We start from the raw sequence: 20,644 nt of genomic DNA on the forward strand, positions 1-20,644 counted from the left end.
CGTTTGAGCATATATGGTCGTCCTGCTGAGTCTTGACTACTGGATTTCATGTAGCTAAATTCATTGATGGTCTTACAAAAAAAGGAATTCTTTACCCATTCCAAAGGCTTAGTTTGTCAAAACAAGGCTTGCTTGGATACGAAAATTTATTTTAGGAAAAAAAAATGCAAAAAAATGCTGCGTTACTGGATACAAAACAAATTCTTGTGTGGAAATTTTCAGTTATTCTACCCAGTCCGTAGCCTTACGTTAAATCTGGTTACTTTAGTCGGACTACTTTCAAGGCATTCCAGAGGGTTACATGTTTCCACCAACTTATTCGTTCGACAAAGGGATGATCTTCAATAAAACAACGTAATTTCTTTTTTAATTTAAAAATCATGCTTTAAAGTTTATTGAAAATATTTTTCTCTATATAATCAAATTTTTTGGAAATATATACAACTGTTTGATTCAATATTCCTTTGAGAATCGTTGCGGAAGTTGCAGGCAATAGAAGTGCACATGACGAACCATGGACATTGCCATCTATTTGCTATATTTCTGAAAACGAAAAATAAAAAGCAAACTCCACTAGCGCATCTTCTGGATATTTTCACCATGCTGTACCGCCAAGGAGATTGGATTGCCTAGGTAATGTTTTGTCCGTGGGACTACACTGCAAAAATCCAAAATATTGTAAGAATTACATTACAATTTACTGTTTTTTCCCCATAGGATAGATTAGTAGTAATTATAGGCTAGTTGATATTATTGCTCTTCGGTGTCCGTTTTATTTAGCCATTTTATCTGGCACCACAGCGTGGTGAAGCAGATGCGTTATCGCGCTGCGTTGTCAGGGGTGCGTCCAAAGTAAAAAAAAGTTAGCTGGGCTTTCTAAGGTGAACGTTAAGACAGCCTGATCAGAGCTACGTGCTAGCTTGTCACGTGATTGCCTCAGCGACTGCCATTTGCTGGCACAAAGAATTTTCAGCTTCGAAATTCTGGTAGTTTGGCAACAGGGGATAACAGGAGAAAAAAGAAAAGAAAATTATTTAAATTTGCCTGTCGTTGTTTTGTTTTTTTCTTTTTTCTTGGGTATCTTACCTACCCTACTTTTTCTTTCTTCTTTTGTCGTTAGTGTCGACACCCCATGCAAAATATCAAACTGTTGCCAGACAGTTCAAATGAAAGCTTTTCAAATTTTCTGCGAAGCCACAATGCAATTACTAGGAAAACAAAATCGATGTTGTTGTCATCAAATGCAAACAACTTCTCTAGGTCGTCAATTTGACCGCAGTTTTTTTTTTTTAATGGCAGGTACATACAACACAGGAAGACCTGACTTTCTTTGTTGCATATACTGTTATTTGGCAAAATAGAAAATAATATTGGACACAAACGATAACAAATAATCGATTCCTTACATTGGGAAAATAGAAATTCAAGAAATCAGGATAACCAGGCTGTCTAAACGTTCACCTTAGATAGCTCAGCTAACTTTGGACGTTGGACGCACCCCAGATAAATCGGCTAAATAGAATAGCAAAGAGCACTATTTAAAAATCATGCTTGAAAATTTCATGAACATCTTTTTCTTTATTTAAGAAATCATGCTTGAAATGGAAAAATCCAATTGCCCTAATATGATTTCTTTTTTTTTCAATTTTAACATTTTGAAGATGGAAGCTCACAAAGAACTGGAAGAAAATGGGATTCCATTGTTTATATTTGTTACGGGACTGAAATAGGAAGAGTAGGTAACGGCTGGAGTACTATTGAGAATTTTACCATTTTCAGTGCGGCTCAATTCGATGATTTAATTACGCATCTCTTTTTTATCTCTTTATGAAAATTTAGATTTTGATGGACGCGATCATATAACGACACAAGGAAGATATGTTATGGCTAGAAAACCCCTCGTCTGAATTATATATTGTGCAAAATTCTAAAGAGCAATTTCTGCAAATTAATAGGCCACTTTTCTCTTTCCTTACAGATTTGCTTCTACACTACAAATAATCCATTGAAGATTAAACATCCATAACAACTTTTTTTATGTCACTTCCCAAAAGAAAAAAATTTGAACTTCTCTTAATTCAATTTCACTTTTAATTATTTATTTTCCTATGTGTCTTCAACTACACTGCAGACTCATATTGATTCAACCCGTTATTTCAGCTTCATGTTTCTCGAATAGACTTTAAAAAGTTGTTTTGTTTTCTTTTCGCAAGCTAATGTACTTATTCACTTTTACACAACTCATATTTTAGTGTGAACAAATTTTCAAGATTAATTTTCATCTAACTTGACTTTGAATTGGATATATTCGCCGTAAATGGTATTATTTTTAATGTCGCTTTGTTGAAAGAAATAATTCTTCGTTTAAGGATGTTATCGCTGCTGGTAAAGCCATACAGGAATGGGATGGAATGGAGTGGATATAATTGAATTAGGTAATGAAACGGTTATCCGAGAAGAAGATTGTGCCGATGTCTAGATCGTTGTGGACGACTAGAAATGATTTTAGTTGTGGATGACTAGAAATGAGCGACACTGAATAAACGACAATGATTAAAGAGAAAAACCATGAATGACTAGAAATGGGCGACCACCATATCCATTTCTGGAAATAGGAAGTCGCCACTTATCACGCCACACAGACTACTCAATTTCTTCATCAATCCATCAATATCTTACTGGATGACTAGGAATGGGCGACCTCCATATCCATTTCTGGAAATATGTAGTCACCACTTATCCCGTTACCCAGACTATTCAATTTCATCATCAATCCATCAATATCTTACTGGATGACTAGGAATGGGCGATCACCACATCCATTTCTGGAAATAGGTAGTCACCACTTATCACGCCACACAGACAACTCAATCCCATCATCAATCCATCAACATCTTACTGGATGACTAGAAATGGGCGACCTCCATATCCATTTCTGGAAATATGTAGTCACCACTTATCCCGTTACCCAGACTATTCAATTTCATCATCAATCCATCAATATCTTACTGGATGACTAGAAATGGGCGACCACCATATTCATTTCTGGAAATAGGTAGGCACCACTTATCCCGCCACCCAGACTACTCAATTTTATCATCAATCCATCAACATCTTACTGGATGACTAGAAATAGGCAACCACCATATCCATTTCTGGAAATAGGTAGTTAATTTTAAAAAGGTAAATACAATTTTGTTTCGAAATTCCAAAAGTACGTTCTATCGTGCTTTAAGTAGCCTTGTGTGCTTGATTAAAACACAACTAAAACATACAAGTCTTTTGATTATGTTAGCCCTCACCAATAACTGTATAGTGAAACTTCTTTTGGTATTTCTGGCGTGCCACATGGAGTAATTAGATGTGTTGCACATCCATAACCGCTGTTACCAAGCAGAAAACCATTGCCACAGTGGCTACGGACACCTCCCTATGCTGCTGTATTTAAAAACGTTTAAATCATAACTACTGCCAGGCTTTGTAGCATTAACAGATAAAAAACGATTTTTCGCATCACAAATTCCCTGCAAAACCAATTATTTATTTTAACGTTCACCCAAATGAGAGTTGCGCATTCACTATTACCTGAATGTTGATTGAATGATAGTTTTATCTGTTAACATAGGTTCTTTCGTGGTGCATTGGACGCACGATTCACACATGTGAACCATGAACACGCCCTATTATTCTGGGCATTCAAGCGATGTCATAAAAATCATTTTTTGCCTGAAAAAAAATTTGATTCGTATCACTATGAAATCTTATAGCTCGTGGAACGTATCGCCATTTCCGGGAAATTGATGTGGCACTGTGAAATAGCACATGTAGCTCATGTATCACATGTAGCTCGTTAAACTGATGGTTGGAGCAATCTTAAAACATATATCCAACCACTGTTTGAAATGCACCGCAAATAATGAAATGCCGCATACAATTACAAAGCAATCAAAACTTGATCAGGGGTCAAAATACGTCTAGCCCTTGTTTTTCTTCTCGTCAAATAAGGTGCTACTCTTCCTGGCTCAAAGAATTAAACATTAGCAAAGAAGATATACCTTTCAAAAAAATGAAAGACCTTTAAAGACTGTAATGAAGTTAATTGAATCACGGTCGAATCGAAAAATTTTCCACAGTTTTTCATCATCGAGTAGAGTAAAAGTATCTTTCCGATTCACATATAGAATGGACGAAGACGGTTACGATTAATGCGAATCCTCTGTCATTGGTAAATTCGTCCATTTCAACATTGAATGATGAATCGCTTTTCGTCCTACTTCCCATGTTTATTGTTAATCTGAATAATTTGGTCTGCAATTCATTTGAATCGCGGTGTAACCATGCAAAATTAGCATTGCTTAAGTACCACTTTGGGTCCTCAATCCAACAATTTGTTGGATTGACAAATCTATTAAGATAAGTCCAGAAACCTGTAAAGTAAAGTGTGGAAACGAACTTGACTTCCAAAATTTTATTTTCAGAGTTGGACTTGTAAAGTAAAGTACAGAAATTCCATTTTCTATGTTTTGGTGTTCGGAATTCGACCTCTGGTATTAGTGGTATTCCCTACGAGTTTTACTTAGTATTTTGGGACGTGATTGCCCCCCATTTCCTGGGTATGGTTAATCATGTCCTGGAAAGGGATTCCCTTACACCATCACAGGGACAAGCGGTAATAAGATGAATCCCCAAGTCTTCTGATGCTCGTAGAATTACGGAGTTTCGGCCCATTTATCTTCTTAACAGCGTAAAAAATCATGGCATCTGTTTCAGCGAGATGGTTAAGACGGTCCCTCGCATCTACAATAGGACCTCATAAAAAGGGTGGGATAGTGGGCTGACTAATTTCTGACAATTTATGTTTATTTTTGGGAAGTCGTTCAACACGTTGATGTTCATGATTCCGACTCTCCAACTACGGGGATGGTAGGCGCTATGGTAGCCATCAATTTTGAAACGGCCAACGATTTGGTAACAGGGATATCTTTTGGAAGATTCTGGATGTCATAGGTTATCATGCTCTCTTCGTCGGTTGGCTACAAACTATCTACTTAGTAGCAGATATTTCCCTTGTCGATGTATCTTTTTGTTTTGTATATCGAACCATAACTTGTTAGCTTGTCGCATGTTCTCCAGAGAATAAAGGTATTTGATCAAAACCTTACGTCAGAGCGTCAGAGCAGAACGTCAGAGCCTTTTTCGATGACGTCACATTGTTTTTGTCTTGCGATGAAGACGTTATCAAGGCTGGAGAGGTGCTAGATCTCTTCTGTCAATGGACAACGGCAAGGATGAACAAAAAGTAAACAAAAGCCCAAGAACTCGGAAACTGGAGAACCCCGATCGCTGTGGCCAATACTATGGCTTAAATCACCATCGACATTGTCCCTATTAGACATCAAATTTTCTTCGTCCTTTGTAGAGACAGCTGATGGTGTTTGGAAGGATGCCTTCGGTCACTTGAAAGGCATTTTGCGAGATAATGCTTCTCGTCGATTCACTCTCTATCAGATAGCGAATTTTATCAAGACATAGGCTCTCCTCAGAACTGTTTACCGCACAAATTCTTAGATGCAATGACAAGACGGCTGACCGGCCTTTTTTAGTCATGAAGAGACCAACTAACCTCCTGCAACCCCTGCATCACATCAAGAATTTTCTGTCATCATCTATGTTGGTACAACGAAACAACTATCGCCAGTGAATCCAGGAGGTGAGCAGTCCGAAGAAAATTGCAATCCTAAAACCCAACCTGGATTGGAAACGAATCTGGATGGAAACTACAGCCGTGCCTACACACATTAGAGAAATCATGTTCCTGTTCAACCAGTGACTACTACCTACGAAGAACCGATGCCATCGGATAGACTTCAACATAGATCAAAACTGTCTCTTCCGCAATCAGGATTCCAAAACCGATGAGCATCTGACACTACTTGGGACACTATTTGGAAGGAGAGATCCCGAAACCAGATCCCGAGAAAATAAGAAATATAGAACCTTTGGGCTTCCCTCTGTCCTCCTGTCCCAAACCAGTAAAATTAGAATAATTGTTTTCATTTTGTTTATTGCTTTTTATTTTGGCAGTTTCCCTCCTTATGTCATTGTTTATTTTCTATTTCCTTTGTTTGTTTTTTTAACTTCGTCTGCTCCCATACCTAAAATTGTGTTGTTACTTTCTTTTGTTTTGTTCGTGTATCAGTATCACTTTCCCAACATCGTCTGCTCCAGGTGTTACTAATCTATGGACTTGGACCATAGGCTATGGATTTATAAAATATGGACTCACCAGAAACTATGGACTCCGCTAGATGGCGCAGTCTGTCCGAAAGTAGGGTATATTACCCAAATGGCGTTGCTGTCTAAAATAATACTTTTGGTACTAAAAAAATATGACTTTTAGAAAAAAAACTAAAAGTATACGTTTCGTAAGATGACATTTGGGAGAAAAAATTGAAAGAAAAATTATTTTATGATTTCATTATTGTTTTTAAATTTTTTGATTGAGTCAACAATGAAAATTATTGGACGAACCACCAAATTTTTTTAATAGTTTTTATTAATGAGTTTTTATTAATTGTTTCACCATTGTAGAGCCATTTTAAAAATTAAAGGTATATTCTAAATTAGAGCAACATATTTTAAGAAAACTAACTGACAGAACAAAACCAAGACACTTGCACTCGATTGCCGACTGTGGTATATGCTCACATTCTTGGTGGAAATATGTTTTGCACATTTTGCACTGTTCCATGATTCAGAATTTTGTTGGAAGAAGGAGGTCTCCAAAGTCGGGGAGAGTCCAAAACGCAAGAGACTGGCAGATTAAATTTTTGTTATCTCCAGTTAGAGCGTACTCTCTTTCCAATGGTTGGAAACAGATCCAATGTACCCTTACTCACACAATGTACTGCGCAATTGTGATCCGTCAAAGCGCAACTCAAACAAAAGCAACTAAAACAATCTAAGTTAAGTCCGAGTAAAGTCGAGTTTTGAGCTAAAGTTAAAAACTTTCAATCTCAAGTCCGAGTATGATTCCGAACCAAAAAACCTCATTTTTTTCACTGGACTTAACTTAGATAGTGAACCATGTAGGCCCGTAAGTCAGTTTCAAGGCACCTAAAAGGTATTCTCACGAACAACAAACTCAACGTTCGGAATTCGACCTCAGGGGTCGAATTCCGAACGTTGAGTTGAAAATTGTTTCAGACTTTAACCGAAGTTGAATTCTGAACCAAAAAATGTCAAGTCAAGTAAGAAACTTGGACTTGAAAACTCAAAAGTCTAGCACTAAAACTAAGTTAAGTCTCTCAAATCTCAAGGTACCTTTTAGGTTATTTATTTGTATCGCGCCAGATTCCAGGGCCACTAACACTAGAGAACCTAGCGGCAGAAGTGAGAATGGTTACCGAAAGTTGTCACAGTTTTTTCCTCTCGCGTTTGCCCACCTCTCCAAATACATCCTGGTCTAAAGCAAAATTTTTACAAGGCTCAGTAGGGTTAAAAGTTCATGAGACAAAGTCATTGATCCACAACGTAGAAGTTTATTTATCACGCGCATCTGGTTAGGATTAAACCACAATCCTTCGTCGGTTAACAGCCGAATGCGCTAGCCAATTGCGACACCGATGCCTTACTTATAGATTACGACACCTACCCGAGGGAAGAAAGGAGAGAAGAGGAAAGTATGAAAAAAGGGGGGGGCACCCATACTTTCCTCTTCTCTCCTTTCTTCCCTCGGACTGATTCTCTGTGGATTCCGTCGCAAAAAAAGTAAACAACAAGGGAAAAAAATTTTTAAATACAAGAAATGCGATCTGGAATCACAAATTGCTACACGTACTAACCAAGATACGTGGCAATTACCTTCCACAAAAAAAAAATAAAAAAAATAACACACTGATTCACAAAATCCACTATGTATCGGGAAAAAACACTTTCAGCCCATACAGACAACGCAAAACATGCCGTAAACAACCAGAGAAAATGGCGGACATCGAAACAATTGACACTCGAAACCGCGAGGTGAATTGCCTCTATTTGAATATGACTCCCTGCAAACGTTCAGTAGATTCAACAGTCATGAGTTAAAGAGGTAAAGCTGTATGCGAAGTGCGAAGTATGCGAAGTGAATAAACCAAGATTTTATCAAACAAAAATGGTTTATCACTTATTTTATTTTACAAAAGGCGCGTAAAAAAGCGGCGTTGCCATGTAGGAAAATTGGTCGCAGGTGTCAAAATTGCGCTACACACCTGCATCTGGATGTCATTTCGCACCAATTGAAGACTTCTGGTCTTTTACCATTAAACACTAAACAGAGATTTTTTGGCTCTATTTTATGGTATTTTTTGTTTCCACCGGACTCGATTTTGCATTTTCACTTATATTTAGTGCTACAATAGCCCGCCCCGCTTTGTCTGACTTTGTCTGACCAATTGATGAAGGTCATATGACGTCAGAAAAATCCAACATCATGTGACCTACGCAGAGATAAGGAGATGGCTTACTGTGTAAAGTCCAGCAGTCGACATTTTGACCCCTCCCCCTCCTCAGAAGACGAATTCCGACGAATTCGACTGCGCTGCTCCTTCCGGCGAGCTCCGGAAGCTTTGCCTTACTTTGCGGTATGGGCGGTATCCCGGTATGGTTCAAATCCTGAAGGGGGAGAACTACTGGGAAATGCTAAATAGATATAAGATGCGAAAAAAGATGTCGAACATCTTTTTTGAGATTAGTGTATTAGTATTTTTTGGGGATTAGTATTAATCGTTTTTATATACCCAGGTAGCACACAGAGCTGTTACAGACTCATGTAACCGATCTGTTTCACATACTTGTGAAACAGGTCCGTATCAGGCTTGTTACATCTCTGTTTTACAGGAAATTTGTCTGGATTTGCTCTGTTTTACAGGATTTGGTAAAAGTTTGTTTCACAGATCTGGAACAGATCTGTTATCTTTCTGTAATACATAAATCCGGTTTTTAACTGTACTACAGACCTGTTACAGATCTGTTTTTTACTTGAGAAAATTGTTTCTGATTTAGCTTTGTTTCCCATGTTTGTCACTTGTCTGTTTTTACTCTGTATTACCGAGTACAATATGTTTCTGTTCTGTGTCTGTACTCCAGGTCTGGTACGGGTCTGTATTTCCCTTGTAAGACATAAGTCAGTAATAATCTGTTCTGAGTCTGTACCCCAGGTATGGTGCAGGTCTGTATTTTCTATGTAAAACTTAGTTCAGTGATTATCTGTTCTGTGTTTGTGCGCCAGGTATGTACGGGTCTGTATTTCCCTTGTAACACCTATAAGTCAGTAATCATCTTATCTGTGTCTGTATCCCAAGTATGGTACAAGTTTAGATTCCCAATGGAAAACTGAATAAAACGTTTTCTTATATGTGTAATATCACTGCAATACCATGCAGTAAGAAGTTACACTCTAATAGTCAATGCAGGGCTAATGGCTATGAGTTTAGTTCAGTAGGTCTACTCGAACAACAACAATAGTTGTTTATCCACCGGACGGAGAAGTATCACCTAAATAGGTATAATAAAGACTTGTAATTAGTGTGGGGCCAATCTTGGTCTTGTTACTATCGGAAGAAACCAGTGGTAGTCATATGAAGTAATCAGTTTCGTGAGAGAGACATGTCAGACTGTTTGTTGAATGTACAAGTGTAAAACTGTGAAATATAGATCATTATGAAATATATCTAGAAATTATTAATGAGTTACGGTGTAGTGGTTAGCGTATTGGCTTGTGGACTCAGAGGTTGATGGTTCGATTCCAGAGGAAGGCAAATCTTTTTTTTTCTTGAAAATCTGTTTTTGGTCTGTAAATCGTGATCCCGTTTTACGGATCTGTCACAGACCTGTATGACAGTCTGTAAAAGTGTGCCACTCCAAACAATTTACAGACTCTCAAAAACAGATCTGTAACAGACCTGAAACAGAGTCTGTGTGCTACCTGGGTATCCAAAAGGCAAAAACCTGTCTTGCTAGGGAAGTGTGCAAATTTCGCTTCTCGAAGCTTACAATAAAATTCGTCGCTTTCCATCGAAAACTTGTTTCATGGGATTTCTCCCCAATTCCCAAATGATACATTCAGATTATTAAACTGTATTATGTATTGCAAGGATCGGAAATATGCCAATAGAGGAGAACGAACAACGAGGTACAAGATGAAATCCTAGTTATTGTCATACAATAATGCATCGTTGTTCTGAATATTTGTGCTGCATTCTTCTTTGGATTGTTCAAATGTATCACTTGATGAGATCGAATTACCAGATACATTAATCGGTGGATCCTTAAACAAATCCAAATATCGACCCAGACAAGGATTCTGTAGATTATCATTGTGCACTGAAATTACTTTGGTTTTATACAAATCGATGGATTCAGGAGCAATGACAGAGAAACATGTTTCATTGTAACTTAATCTTTCGTCCATGTAGCTGTTTCCTGTTTTATCAGTGCAGTTCTGGCATGCTGTTTGTAAGGAATTGTCCCCGCGATCTGAATGATCATTAAGGGGAACTAATTCCTGTGGTTGGATGTCCGATCCAGTTTGGTCATTTTTATTTGCCGAAAAATTTTTCGAATTATGATGATGTGCAACAGGCGATACAGAACCTTTGTCTGAATTTGAATTTTGGCGCCAAACTGGATCTTGTCGTCCGACAGAGATACCACCTCCGTTTAAAGTTACATCGTTACCATTAGACGTGCCGGATGACATAAAACAGTACCAACGACGTAATATTTCTTTCTTTATCTTTGGGTGGGTCAATGTGTAGATTATAGGATTTACACAAGCAGAAAATTTTGCAAATAAAGCCGGGAACATTGTCATCCCTGGAGTGAGTCGTGTCTGGTTACCAGAGATTCCCAACAACGCCACAAATGCATAGGGTGTCCATGAAATCATCCACATCGCTACAAGCACCACAACAATTTTGGCGATTACCACCTCGATATTGCACTGACGCCATCCTGCATATTTATGTTGGATGATTATCAGGGGTCGTGCTGTATTTGTTGAACAAATATTAACGTAAGTTACATTACCTCTTTTACAATTTGTTATTGCAGCTTGTTGGTGATTGAGCTCTATCCTCGCTTTTCGGACGTACCAAACAATGGCAGTATAGCATGTCGTTATAATGCAAAACGGAAACAACCAAGCCGCCAAAAAGAAAGCCAATATGAAGCTGCGAGTTTTTACATTGTTCGAGAGATAGTCAAAGCTGCAACTCGTCAGGTAACCCTCCGGAACATACTTGCCAATTCCAAACAAAGGTAACGAAGCAAATATTGCCGAGTACAACCATATGAAACATGTTGTTAAATAGGCTCTTGTACGAGTAGATTTTCTATTGACGTTTAACGGCTGGCTGATGACCAGATAACGATCGACGGCGACGGTGGCTAACGACATTATTGAAGTTGTTCCCGTCAAGCCACTCATAAAACCATATATCTGACAACCTACAGAAATTAAATTTTAAAAAATATAGATTAATTAAATACTTAATATTATTTGCATGTCTTTATTAAATAACGTCCATTCATTCCGTTGCATGTCTTTCGTTATATAACGTCCTATAGGCCTATTATTTGTTTATTTCAATTTTTTTTCATTTCCTGTCAGGGTTCACATTTCTGCAAAGAAGCTCGTGTTTTTCTTAACACGTCATTTTCGTTTTCTTCTAGCTATATTTCATACGGTATTTATAGCTAATAGTTGCCCTGCAAATTAAATTATTTTATCAACAACGCGATTTAATTACTTTTTTTTCAATTTGGAAGTTATTTTCCTAAAACATTTGAAGGGAAAACGGGGTCACCCTTGACACGCGGGTCATTTTGACAGCTCATATTTTTTTACAAATTCTTTGATAAAATTAAGTTTCAGAATTGTGGACTTGAATGATTTTTCACTTGAAAGGTCATTTCATCTTCAAAGTTCAGAATTCAGACATTTTTTTAAAAGCAAGTGTTAAAAAAAATATGCGCCGTCGAATGCGCGATTCTGCACAGGACGGACCTAATCCGTATTTTCCCAATCCCTTTCAGGATTCCTTTCCAAAAACTGCCTTCACCAAAATAGGGGTATTTCGGATGCTGTTAGTGGGAGATCGCTTGTTTAAAAAAAAATAAAGAATTAAACTTTGTAAGCCTTTACAATTGTTTGAAAATCTTAGCTAGTCTCAGTTTGTACCGGTACATTCTTCGATAGGCTCCATTATACCATACTGTGACTTACATTAAATTAAAACCTTCAGCTACTGCTGTTAGTACCTACGAGATTTTTTACGACGTTTGTAACTTTGTAAGTAACGCAATTTACCTTTAATCCCAAGGGCAGGTCCTTGAAGCAGAGAGTTGTAAAGGAAGATTGGCATTTTGATCAGCATAAAGAAATCACTGATTGCCAAATTCATGATGATGATGTTGGCTGGAGTTCGCAGATGTCTCGAACTGAAGTTCATGCAGATTTAAATTAAGCAATTAATTGAAGTTTTATTCGTATCTGTTTTTGCTTTTTATTTATTAGATTTACTGGACCACCACAAGGCCATCACAAGCCCAAATGAAATTTAATCTTCGACCATATCTGTGTATTTATCGTGTTTAAATCGTTTGTATAATACCATTAGTATTTCTTTCGTGTACAAGTGCAGCAATTTATTTCGTTAAAAGTGCTATTATGCTGTTACATCCTGAAGGACAAGTGCATCAATCGAGCTTCGATGGTAGACCCTTCATTGTGTCCCATAATTTATAACAAAAACATGTTTTGATAACGGTAATCCCTTTAGAATCAAATTGCGATACCATATAAGAAGCCGAATAAATGTATACCTTTTTATAGGAATAAGAATAAGTGGGTACAACTCACAAACTCAATCAATTCTAATCAACTGCTTCTATACCGTGTGTGCATCACTAGTCATTGACTAGTAGTCAACATGAAATAGTCTCGTCAGAAACAGATAGAGAAGCTCGAGAGAAGTATCAAAAGAAAACTTATCATAAGAAATAACACACGACGACCCAATGTAATTACTGTGGCAGACGTGTGATGCATTCGAGGAACCTTTTTTGTTTCATTCCTTCCATCTGTTATAGTGGAATAGGGCTTTATTTATGGAATTGCATATTCCTTTTGAAAATCTACACAGCACACAGACCGCTCTATTTATAATCTGCTGTGAATGATTTTTCGATATTAGATTATTTATTTTTTATAACATTTGAATAGAGTAGCGCAGCTATTAGGATCGATATGCAACAAAACAGAATGGATTCAAATCAAAGAAAGCCTTTAACACTTGACGGAAAAAAAATAGGCCGTTGCCTGGTAGACTAAATAACCTACAGTATATTAGGCTAAAGTTTTGATATTGCAGAAGGGCGACAGCGTAGTTGTACTCTGTGCCCTGCCATATGTCGGCAGTAACCTGAGCCAGCATTTACGAGAAGGTTCAGCCGCAGCGGGTACTAGCAATTGGATCCCTACCGTGCTGGATACTGGTTGATCCGATTACTTCTAAATCCGAGAGCGACATATTCTCGGATTTAATGTCGTATAATAATTTTCAAACAGCAATGTGTGACTAACTAATAGTGCTGACTGTTAAGGAAGGACGACAACAAATAATCACTCCTTATACTTGCAGACTGCTGATGTTCTAATAGCTATTGATGACGAGACCCGACCAAAATGACGTAAAGGATTTATTTCGATGTTTCCTGATTGCCACTCAACAACCTTTGCCCGTCTAATGCCGAAATAATGATTTAGACGTTCGTACTGTACAAAGGAACTTTTAAAAGCTACAAAGGTCAATAGGATACCACAACTTCGGAAATCTGGTTGAACCTTGGAGTGTATCGCATAGCTATATTTGAATACAAAGCTCTGCAATGCTAATTTCATTAGTGTATAACTGTTACGAAGTGGAAAGATTTGCAAAAAACAAAGAAAGCTGCAAACAAGATTTCCTAAATTTTTTTAATTTTTGTTCAGGATTTGACGACACTACTGTTTAGGATATTCACTTAAATTAAGTAAAAAATTAGTATCCTTAAAAAATAACAAAACAAACTTAACAAATGTTGTACCTGGCAAATATGTAGATGACGATGATGTTGCACAAACATCCGGTCAATAAAATGAAAACGAAAATGCAAACCAGTAGCAGATGGTTGACTAAAGGAGCTGGTTCAAATTGGAGCCAGTGGCAGTTGATGTCGAGAAAGTCGTCGTCTTCAAAGAATCCACACAATTTCCAACGCTCGATAATCGCTGAGTGCCGTAACTGATATTCTGCCAGCCACGGGCAATTCAGGTCATCTGTCACCACATCAGTGGCGCAGTTCGTTTGGTTGCACATGTTAATTGCATTCATTTTTTCTTTTCTTTTTTTTTTGCCAAGTTTCTAGTTCTTGATGCTGCAGCCTCGAAAGGAAAAAGCTATTTGATTCTTTTGCTCTCATCCGCCCTCTCCTATACTCGAGAAACCCTCATCCGGTCTTTTGAGAGCGTCATCGATGCGCAGAACCTTCGCCGCGCAAGTTCAGCATCTTCGTTTCATCCAGCTTTACCATGTTTTACTTGCAACCTTTCAATATGCACGTGTTGCTTAGATTGATTTTTAATATGATTGTATGCCAATTGATGTGAAAAGCGAAGCTCTATTATTCCAATCCAATGAAAGACGTCAGTAAATAAAAAAAAAAAAGTGTTAGAAATTTTCCCCCATTCTAATACGTAAGCTTTTTCGGACACTTACGATCTATCGCTTTAAAAAATTAAAAAAAAAAAAAAAAAATAACTAAAAAGGAAGACTATCAAAGACAATGCCAGCACGTTACAGTTGTACACTTATATATTGTTGTAGCTAGTGTGGAGTATGCTTAGGCTATGTACACGCACTTTTTCTACTTACATTGGCTGGCAAAGCTATAAGTATATAATAACCACCCACCTACTCCCCTTATATACACCTTACTTTGGTGCACACCCAAATAGAATAGTGTGTGTATTCTCGTGTATTCTTATGGAAAAGTGAATCAAAATTAACTTGAACTATTTCTCCGTTTACAAATTATTTATATGCGCGCGTATAAATAACTTTTAAAAAAAATCCGAATTTTGAGGTACGTCTACACGATAATTCAATGAGATAGATCTAAATTTCATTATTCCAATGTTTGATCTCTCGGGTAATTTATTTTTTATTTGTTTTCTTTTTTATTGCGATGTTGTGGACTCAAGCAGTATAGCTACGACAGACTAGGACGGCGCATTATTTAAGACGAGTTTTCCTTTCGCTGACGCAAACTCACTGACTTATTGGTCCTGCTGTCCTGTGCTCATACGTTGCTGAGTATACATGTATAGACCAATATCTAATATGCAAAGAGAGAAAGGTAAGGGAGAAGGAGAAGGAAAATAAACTAAGGAAAAACAAAAAGAAAAAAAAGGAGAGCGAATCCATAGGAATTGTTTTTAGTTTTCTTGTCATTCCGTAGACAGCTGGCGCAGAAACGTTGGTTCTAGGCTGTCAAACCAATCGCGTGTCTCTTTGTCTCGCGTCCCGGTTCCCAGGGACACGACGGGTTTCTACTGGTTTCGAAATTAGTGCAAATCATTAATTAGGATACGGACTATACACTTGAACCGGAAGAGGTAATCAAGCGCGGCCAGCACCAGGTAATTTCCACTATAACTCATCAGAATCCACGTGTGCGCGTGTAAGAACGACAAACAATCGTGAGTAAATTAGAAAAAAGCCTAAATATGTTTTTCCTACCCCGTCGATATCCTGTGGATTCGTGTTCTTCATGTCGTAGGCACGGGGCATCACACACGTTCAGTGTCCTTATTTTTAATTCCGTATAATCTTGTCTATTTTTTGTTTTTCGTAGCTTATTGTCATTTCATCTTTCGTATAAATTATTGTGATGGCTCTTGTCGTGTTTCTTCGACATTAGTTTAGGGCGTCAGCTCGACATTAGTGTTTTTCCCAGTCCATTTGGAAGGCGGCCTTATATAAGCTCTCTAGCTCAGTCAGTGGGTTATTCAGTAGCCCTTAGTACACCAGTCATAATCTACGGTGTGCGTCAGGCACGCGTGTTCGTCCGTAGGCTATATAGGAAACCCTCTTGCTTCAAAGTCCACTGCCGCATCGTAAAAGTTGACATCCGTCCAATACGAGACGGAAAATTAAGATTGATGTGGCCTACCGATCTTCAGAAAAAATAAAAAGGTTAAAAAAAAACCAGAGGTTTTTGAGGAGAGATGGCAAGCGTAAAGGACAACCTTAAAAAAGAGAAAAGGTGCGCGATCGTCTTTCTACCACTGCATACAGGAAACTTGAAAACAAAGTTGTTGGCACCTTTCCGAATCCACCCCCATTTTTTTCCCTTTTAAGTTGTTTTTCTTCTTTGTTGTGAAGAGCTTCTCGCATATAGCCTTTTCGCTTTCCCTTCTTGCGGTGGTGGACTGGTGGTAACTGGTGTTGCGGATCGATTGTGTGAGCCTCCACGGGAATGTTTCGATTGACGTTGATGCCTTGATGGGCATGATACATTGTGTAATACACCCACGCTCTTCTCTAAATGGACCGCAAGCGTAGGTTAAAAAGCATTTACGATAGGAATAAGACAGGTCGTTGCGGACGAACAAAAACATCCCTGGCTGCTGGTCGTATGAGAGAATATAATGTAGTGCATTTGGGAAGCCCTTCAGGCCCTTCATGCCGTTTCTCCGTTCTATTAGGAATTCTATAAACCATTGTTGCTTTTAGAGAAAATGCTGCTCTTATATATAAAACGATGACCTGCACTCAGACAGTATTATTGTAGCTTTTTTCAGTAGGGGTTTCATCTCCGTAGATGTATTACATAACGCTCGAATGATTGCAAAGCGTGCTAGGTTTTTTCTGCATATACATCTAACGTCCACCAGAAGGAAATAGCTATATTGATCGATGTATATCGATTTACTGTATTGAGAGGAGACCATTTTTAATAGTAAGCCGCTTTGTATTTCTTTCAACTTTACATTTTGATGTTATACTAAACAAAAGCATCATCCATGTAAAATATCCTATACTAGCAGCAGTTCACCCCAATTAAAATAGACAGTGTATTGCTGTGTCACTCAATAACTTTCAACTTGGATTACATACACACAGGCAAATGTCTTTCCTATTTCACTTTGGCGATCTGCTATTGGATGGCAAAGACCCTGTTGACGACAGCGTAGACAAAATCGTAATCATGTTTTCTCTTTCTTGACACAACTACACCCCATCCGACGTAGCAAAAATATGATCAGGTTCTAAAACAAGATCAATATTCTTTGGTTCGATTCTCCGAATGCAGCATCGCCGTTGCACCATCGTCTTCCTACTGCTGCTGTCACTTCCACTCTTCACCAAGCAGTTCGCCGGCGAACCAATTGAGTGCTTCACGCCTACGTATTTCACGGAAGCGCAGTCACGCTACGTCAACTCTTATTGCTGGACTGTCTCCACTTTCTACATGGACCAAAACCAACCGCAGCCCTCGCAGCAGCCTCAACCGCCAAATTCAAATGGCGACAGCCTCGAAGCCAAACGGACAATTTACGAGAACGATTATGGAAATGGCCGAGTGCACTCGATCGACTACGTCGACGAATACGAAATTCCCATGACCGTCCAGCAGCAACAGTCGGGTCGGCGAGTGCAGGTCAAAGTCAGTTATTACCAATGGGCGCCCATGATTCTGTTAGCCAAAGCCATCACGTTTTACGTTCCCTTCGCCATCTGGAAATCTCTGGCTCGCCGGAGAGGGATTTCACTGCGCCAGTTGATGAAGCGCATCACTCGCTTAAGCCAGATCAGTCCGAGCCATCCCGATCGTTCTAATGTGTTGCACGAAATCCTGGAGCAAATCCAATTTCTTGTGCGAGGGCCGAATAGGTCAAAGCAGCAGTCGGGCACGGTCAATAATAAGCCGCAGCGCACAGTATCCCCAATCAAGCTGACGATGCAACAAAGCCAGCTGTTTATTACATTTCTCTTCATCAAGATCCTTTATTTGCTCAACGATCTACTTCAGTTCTACCTGCTGGTGACTTTCCTTGGCGACGATTACCTCACTCACGGCTGGGAAATCATCAGGCATTTGTGGACCAAGAGACAGTGGTGGTCCAGCCCGCGTTTCCCATTACAAACGTTAGTACTGCTGTGGTCCTTTTTTCAATAGCAACAAATTAAGATTGCATCAGACATTCAGACGTCATCATTTCATTTTGTGATTCATCCACAATTATTTGTTACAGGCTGTGCTCAGTCAGAGCTGCGCAACAAGGATCTCTACGCTTGTACCAGTGCCACTGCGTTTTGCCGATTAATTTATTCAACGAAAAGATCTGCTCCATTTGGTGGTTCTACATCGTAGCCCTGTTGCCACTCACAATTACGAGTTTATTGATCTGGTGCTACAGGAACTGTTTGGCTTCTGTACGCGTAGAATTCGTTGAGCATTACCTATACCCCAACATCAACATGAGCAGCGATGAAGAAGATGACAGTCTCCGACTCAATTGCCGCTCATTCACAATTGATTACTTGGGCTGTGATGGGGTTTTCGTCCTGCGATTGATTGAGATCAATCACGGGAGCACCACTCTTAGGACAATCGTTCAGGAGCTTTACAAACGCAGTGGCTACCTACAAAACGTAACCAACAATCCTGAAAGCAGGCCGTCGACCCCGATTCCTACCATCGCCGTCGCTATACCTCAGGTAACAAACCAAAACATATAAATTCATGGACAAATTATTCATTGCTGACATCTATAGACACAGAGTTATTCGCCTAGAAGTTTGAGACTTCCGGAAGGCCAGCCCAAAATCCATCCATCTAGTCCCGGCCCTCCTAGTCCTTCTACTGAGCCATTTTCTCGACGTCTGACTGTCCTCTCCTCAAAATCTGCGCCGTTTCCGCGAATGCGATCAAGACTTTCGTTGCAGAACCGCCCAACCCCCTCGACAAGTCCTGTTTGATCTGTCGTCTTTTATGTCGATTGTGATAAGTCAAAGTCGCGAATGGAGGACATCATGCACCTTGTATTGACGGAACCGTTTCTACCGATCCGAACTTCGTGTGGAACTCTTCTAGAGGGGAAAAAAGTTGAACAATCAAAGGCGGCTTCCATTGGGCCTCAGCAAGTTCTCGTGTAATTGCTCACATAACTTTTGTTCGCGTACGATATAGCACTGTGTATTGAAGTAACACATGACTTCTCGGACGAACTCTGAGTGCGTCGCTTATTTCTGTTTCCTTATTCTCATGAGGAGACGATGTTGCCCACTTTCTCAAATATAACATAGGCCATAATAACAAAGTTGAATTCACGTATTGATTTTGATCTTACCTTACCTTTTGAAGGCAATACGTCTTGCTTTCAATTTTATGCTTTTAATATTGTACGGAAAAATTGTATTAGAACTTTCCTGTAGATATGCCCCACTGCCCCTCCCTCGATGGAGTTATTCTGATGTAAACGAACCCGAACTTCGGTTTCCCATCGGCTGTCGATATAGTTGGCCGTACAGCACTCAACAATGCCTGCCATAAACAAAGATGGGCTACTGCACGCTACTGCATTGTTGCTCTTATGTTTAGTTAGGCCTGGAGCGTCAGAACCTTAATATCTTGTCATGATAATAATGATAATGTCTTGTCATATCAGCAAACTGGTAATCATTACTGTGTAAGCAACGGAAACCAGACATATTGATTTTTTCAGCCAAACTTTCAGGTTATTTATAGTTATTAATTATTATATTGACATTTGTAAAAGAGATCCGTATTTTTGGGCCACAATACAACGCCGGATCGATAATGTGGCCTTTGAACATCTCCTAGTGAAGGAAAACACGCAGGAGAAAACATGTGAAACGCGCTGTTTGTAAATGTACATGAGACACGAAAACCAATCAGCATAGGTAAAATTATTAATGCACTTTTACAGTTTCCCAGTCTATAATCATTCCCAGTCAACCAAGTATTCATTGTGTAATATGGCGAGTAGAAAATGTATTCAAAGATAATTGGAAACAAGGAAATAGTTGGTTTCGGTCTTTTACTTATAATAGCATCTTAAATATCAATTATGTAAAGACGACGATTCCACAGAAATGCTTCCAGTCAAAAGGTACAATCAAGAATCAACTATCAAAGCATATAATAGTCTTCGGTCTTATAGTTATTAAACGACCAAAAGGTACCTAAAAGATTTTTGCAATATATCTGCACGGTCTTCACTCTAATAGTTATTTCAACGACCAAAGGAAACCTGCGAGGTTTTTTGAAATATATCTGCACGGTCTCATCTCTCATGTCTCATCTTTCCGTCAAGTGGCGGAAAAATGAAAAACGGAACTATTAGTGCTATTAGTTCCGTTGATCACATTCTAGCCTAATTTTATTTGTCGTTTACCATGATAACTGTAACTCCGTATTATGAAATGAGAATCTAACTGATTGTATCTAGCTTCCTGGGTATAAAATTAAAATATAAAATTTCTATTTTTGCAAAAGAAATATACCCGTAGCTATGGAATCCTGTACCTGT

At 38.7% G+C, this 20,644-nt stretch overlaps 2 protein-coding genes across 3 annotated transcripts; one reads left to right on the top strand and one right to left on the bottom strand.

Moving 5' to 3' along the window:
• Positions 1-10,112: 10,112 nt before the first annotated feature.
• On the bottom strand, positions 10,113-14,495 carry LOC124202617 (opsin-2-like). The gene is made up of 4 exons (XM_046598969.1): positions 14,131-14,495; positions 12,353-12,483; positions 11,071-11,490; positions 10,113-10,995 (listed from the first exon to the last, which is right to left on the bottom strand). Exons 1-4 carry the CDS (start codon positions 14,415-14,417, stop codon positions 10,190-10,192), a joined length of 1,644 nt encoding a protein of 547 aa, XP_046454925.1. The 5' UTR covers positions 14,418-14,495; the 3' UTR covers positions 10,113-10,189.
• Positions 14,496-15,557: 1,062 nt separating this feature from the next.
• Positions 15,558-19,721, top strand: LOC124202607 (innexin unc-9-like). Of its 2 annotated transcripts, none has more exons than XM_046598966.1 (5): positions 15,558-15,784; positions 17,211-17,289; positions 17,401-18,236; positions 18,344-18,809; positions 18,867-19,721. In XM_046598966.1, exons 2-5 carry the CDS (start codon positions 17,215-17,217, stop codon positions 19,068-19,070), a joined length of 1,581 nt encoding a protein of 526 aa, XP_046454922.1. In that variant the 5' UTR covers positions 15,558-15,784; positions 17,211-17,214; the 3' UTR covers positions 19,071-19,721. The 2 variants fall into 2 exon arrangements, with proteins under 2 accessions (XP_046454922.1, XP_046454923.1); XM_046598967.1 differs by having other exon boundaries at positions 15,558-15,724.
• Positions 19,722-20,644: the final 923 nt, after the last annotated feature.

Source organism: Daphnia pulex, chromosome 9 (assembly GCF_021134715.1).
Source record: "Daphnia pulex isolate KAP4 chromosome 9, ASM2113471v1".
Taxonomy (NCBI): domain Eukaryota; kingdom Metazoa; phylum Arthropoda; class Branchiopoda; order Diplostraca; family Daphniidae; genus Daphnia; species Daphnia pulex.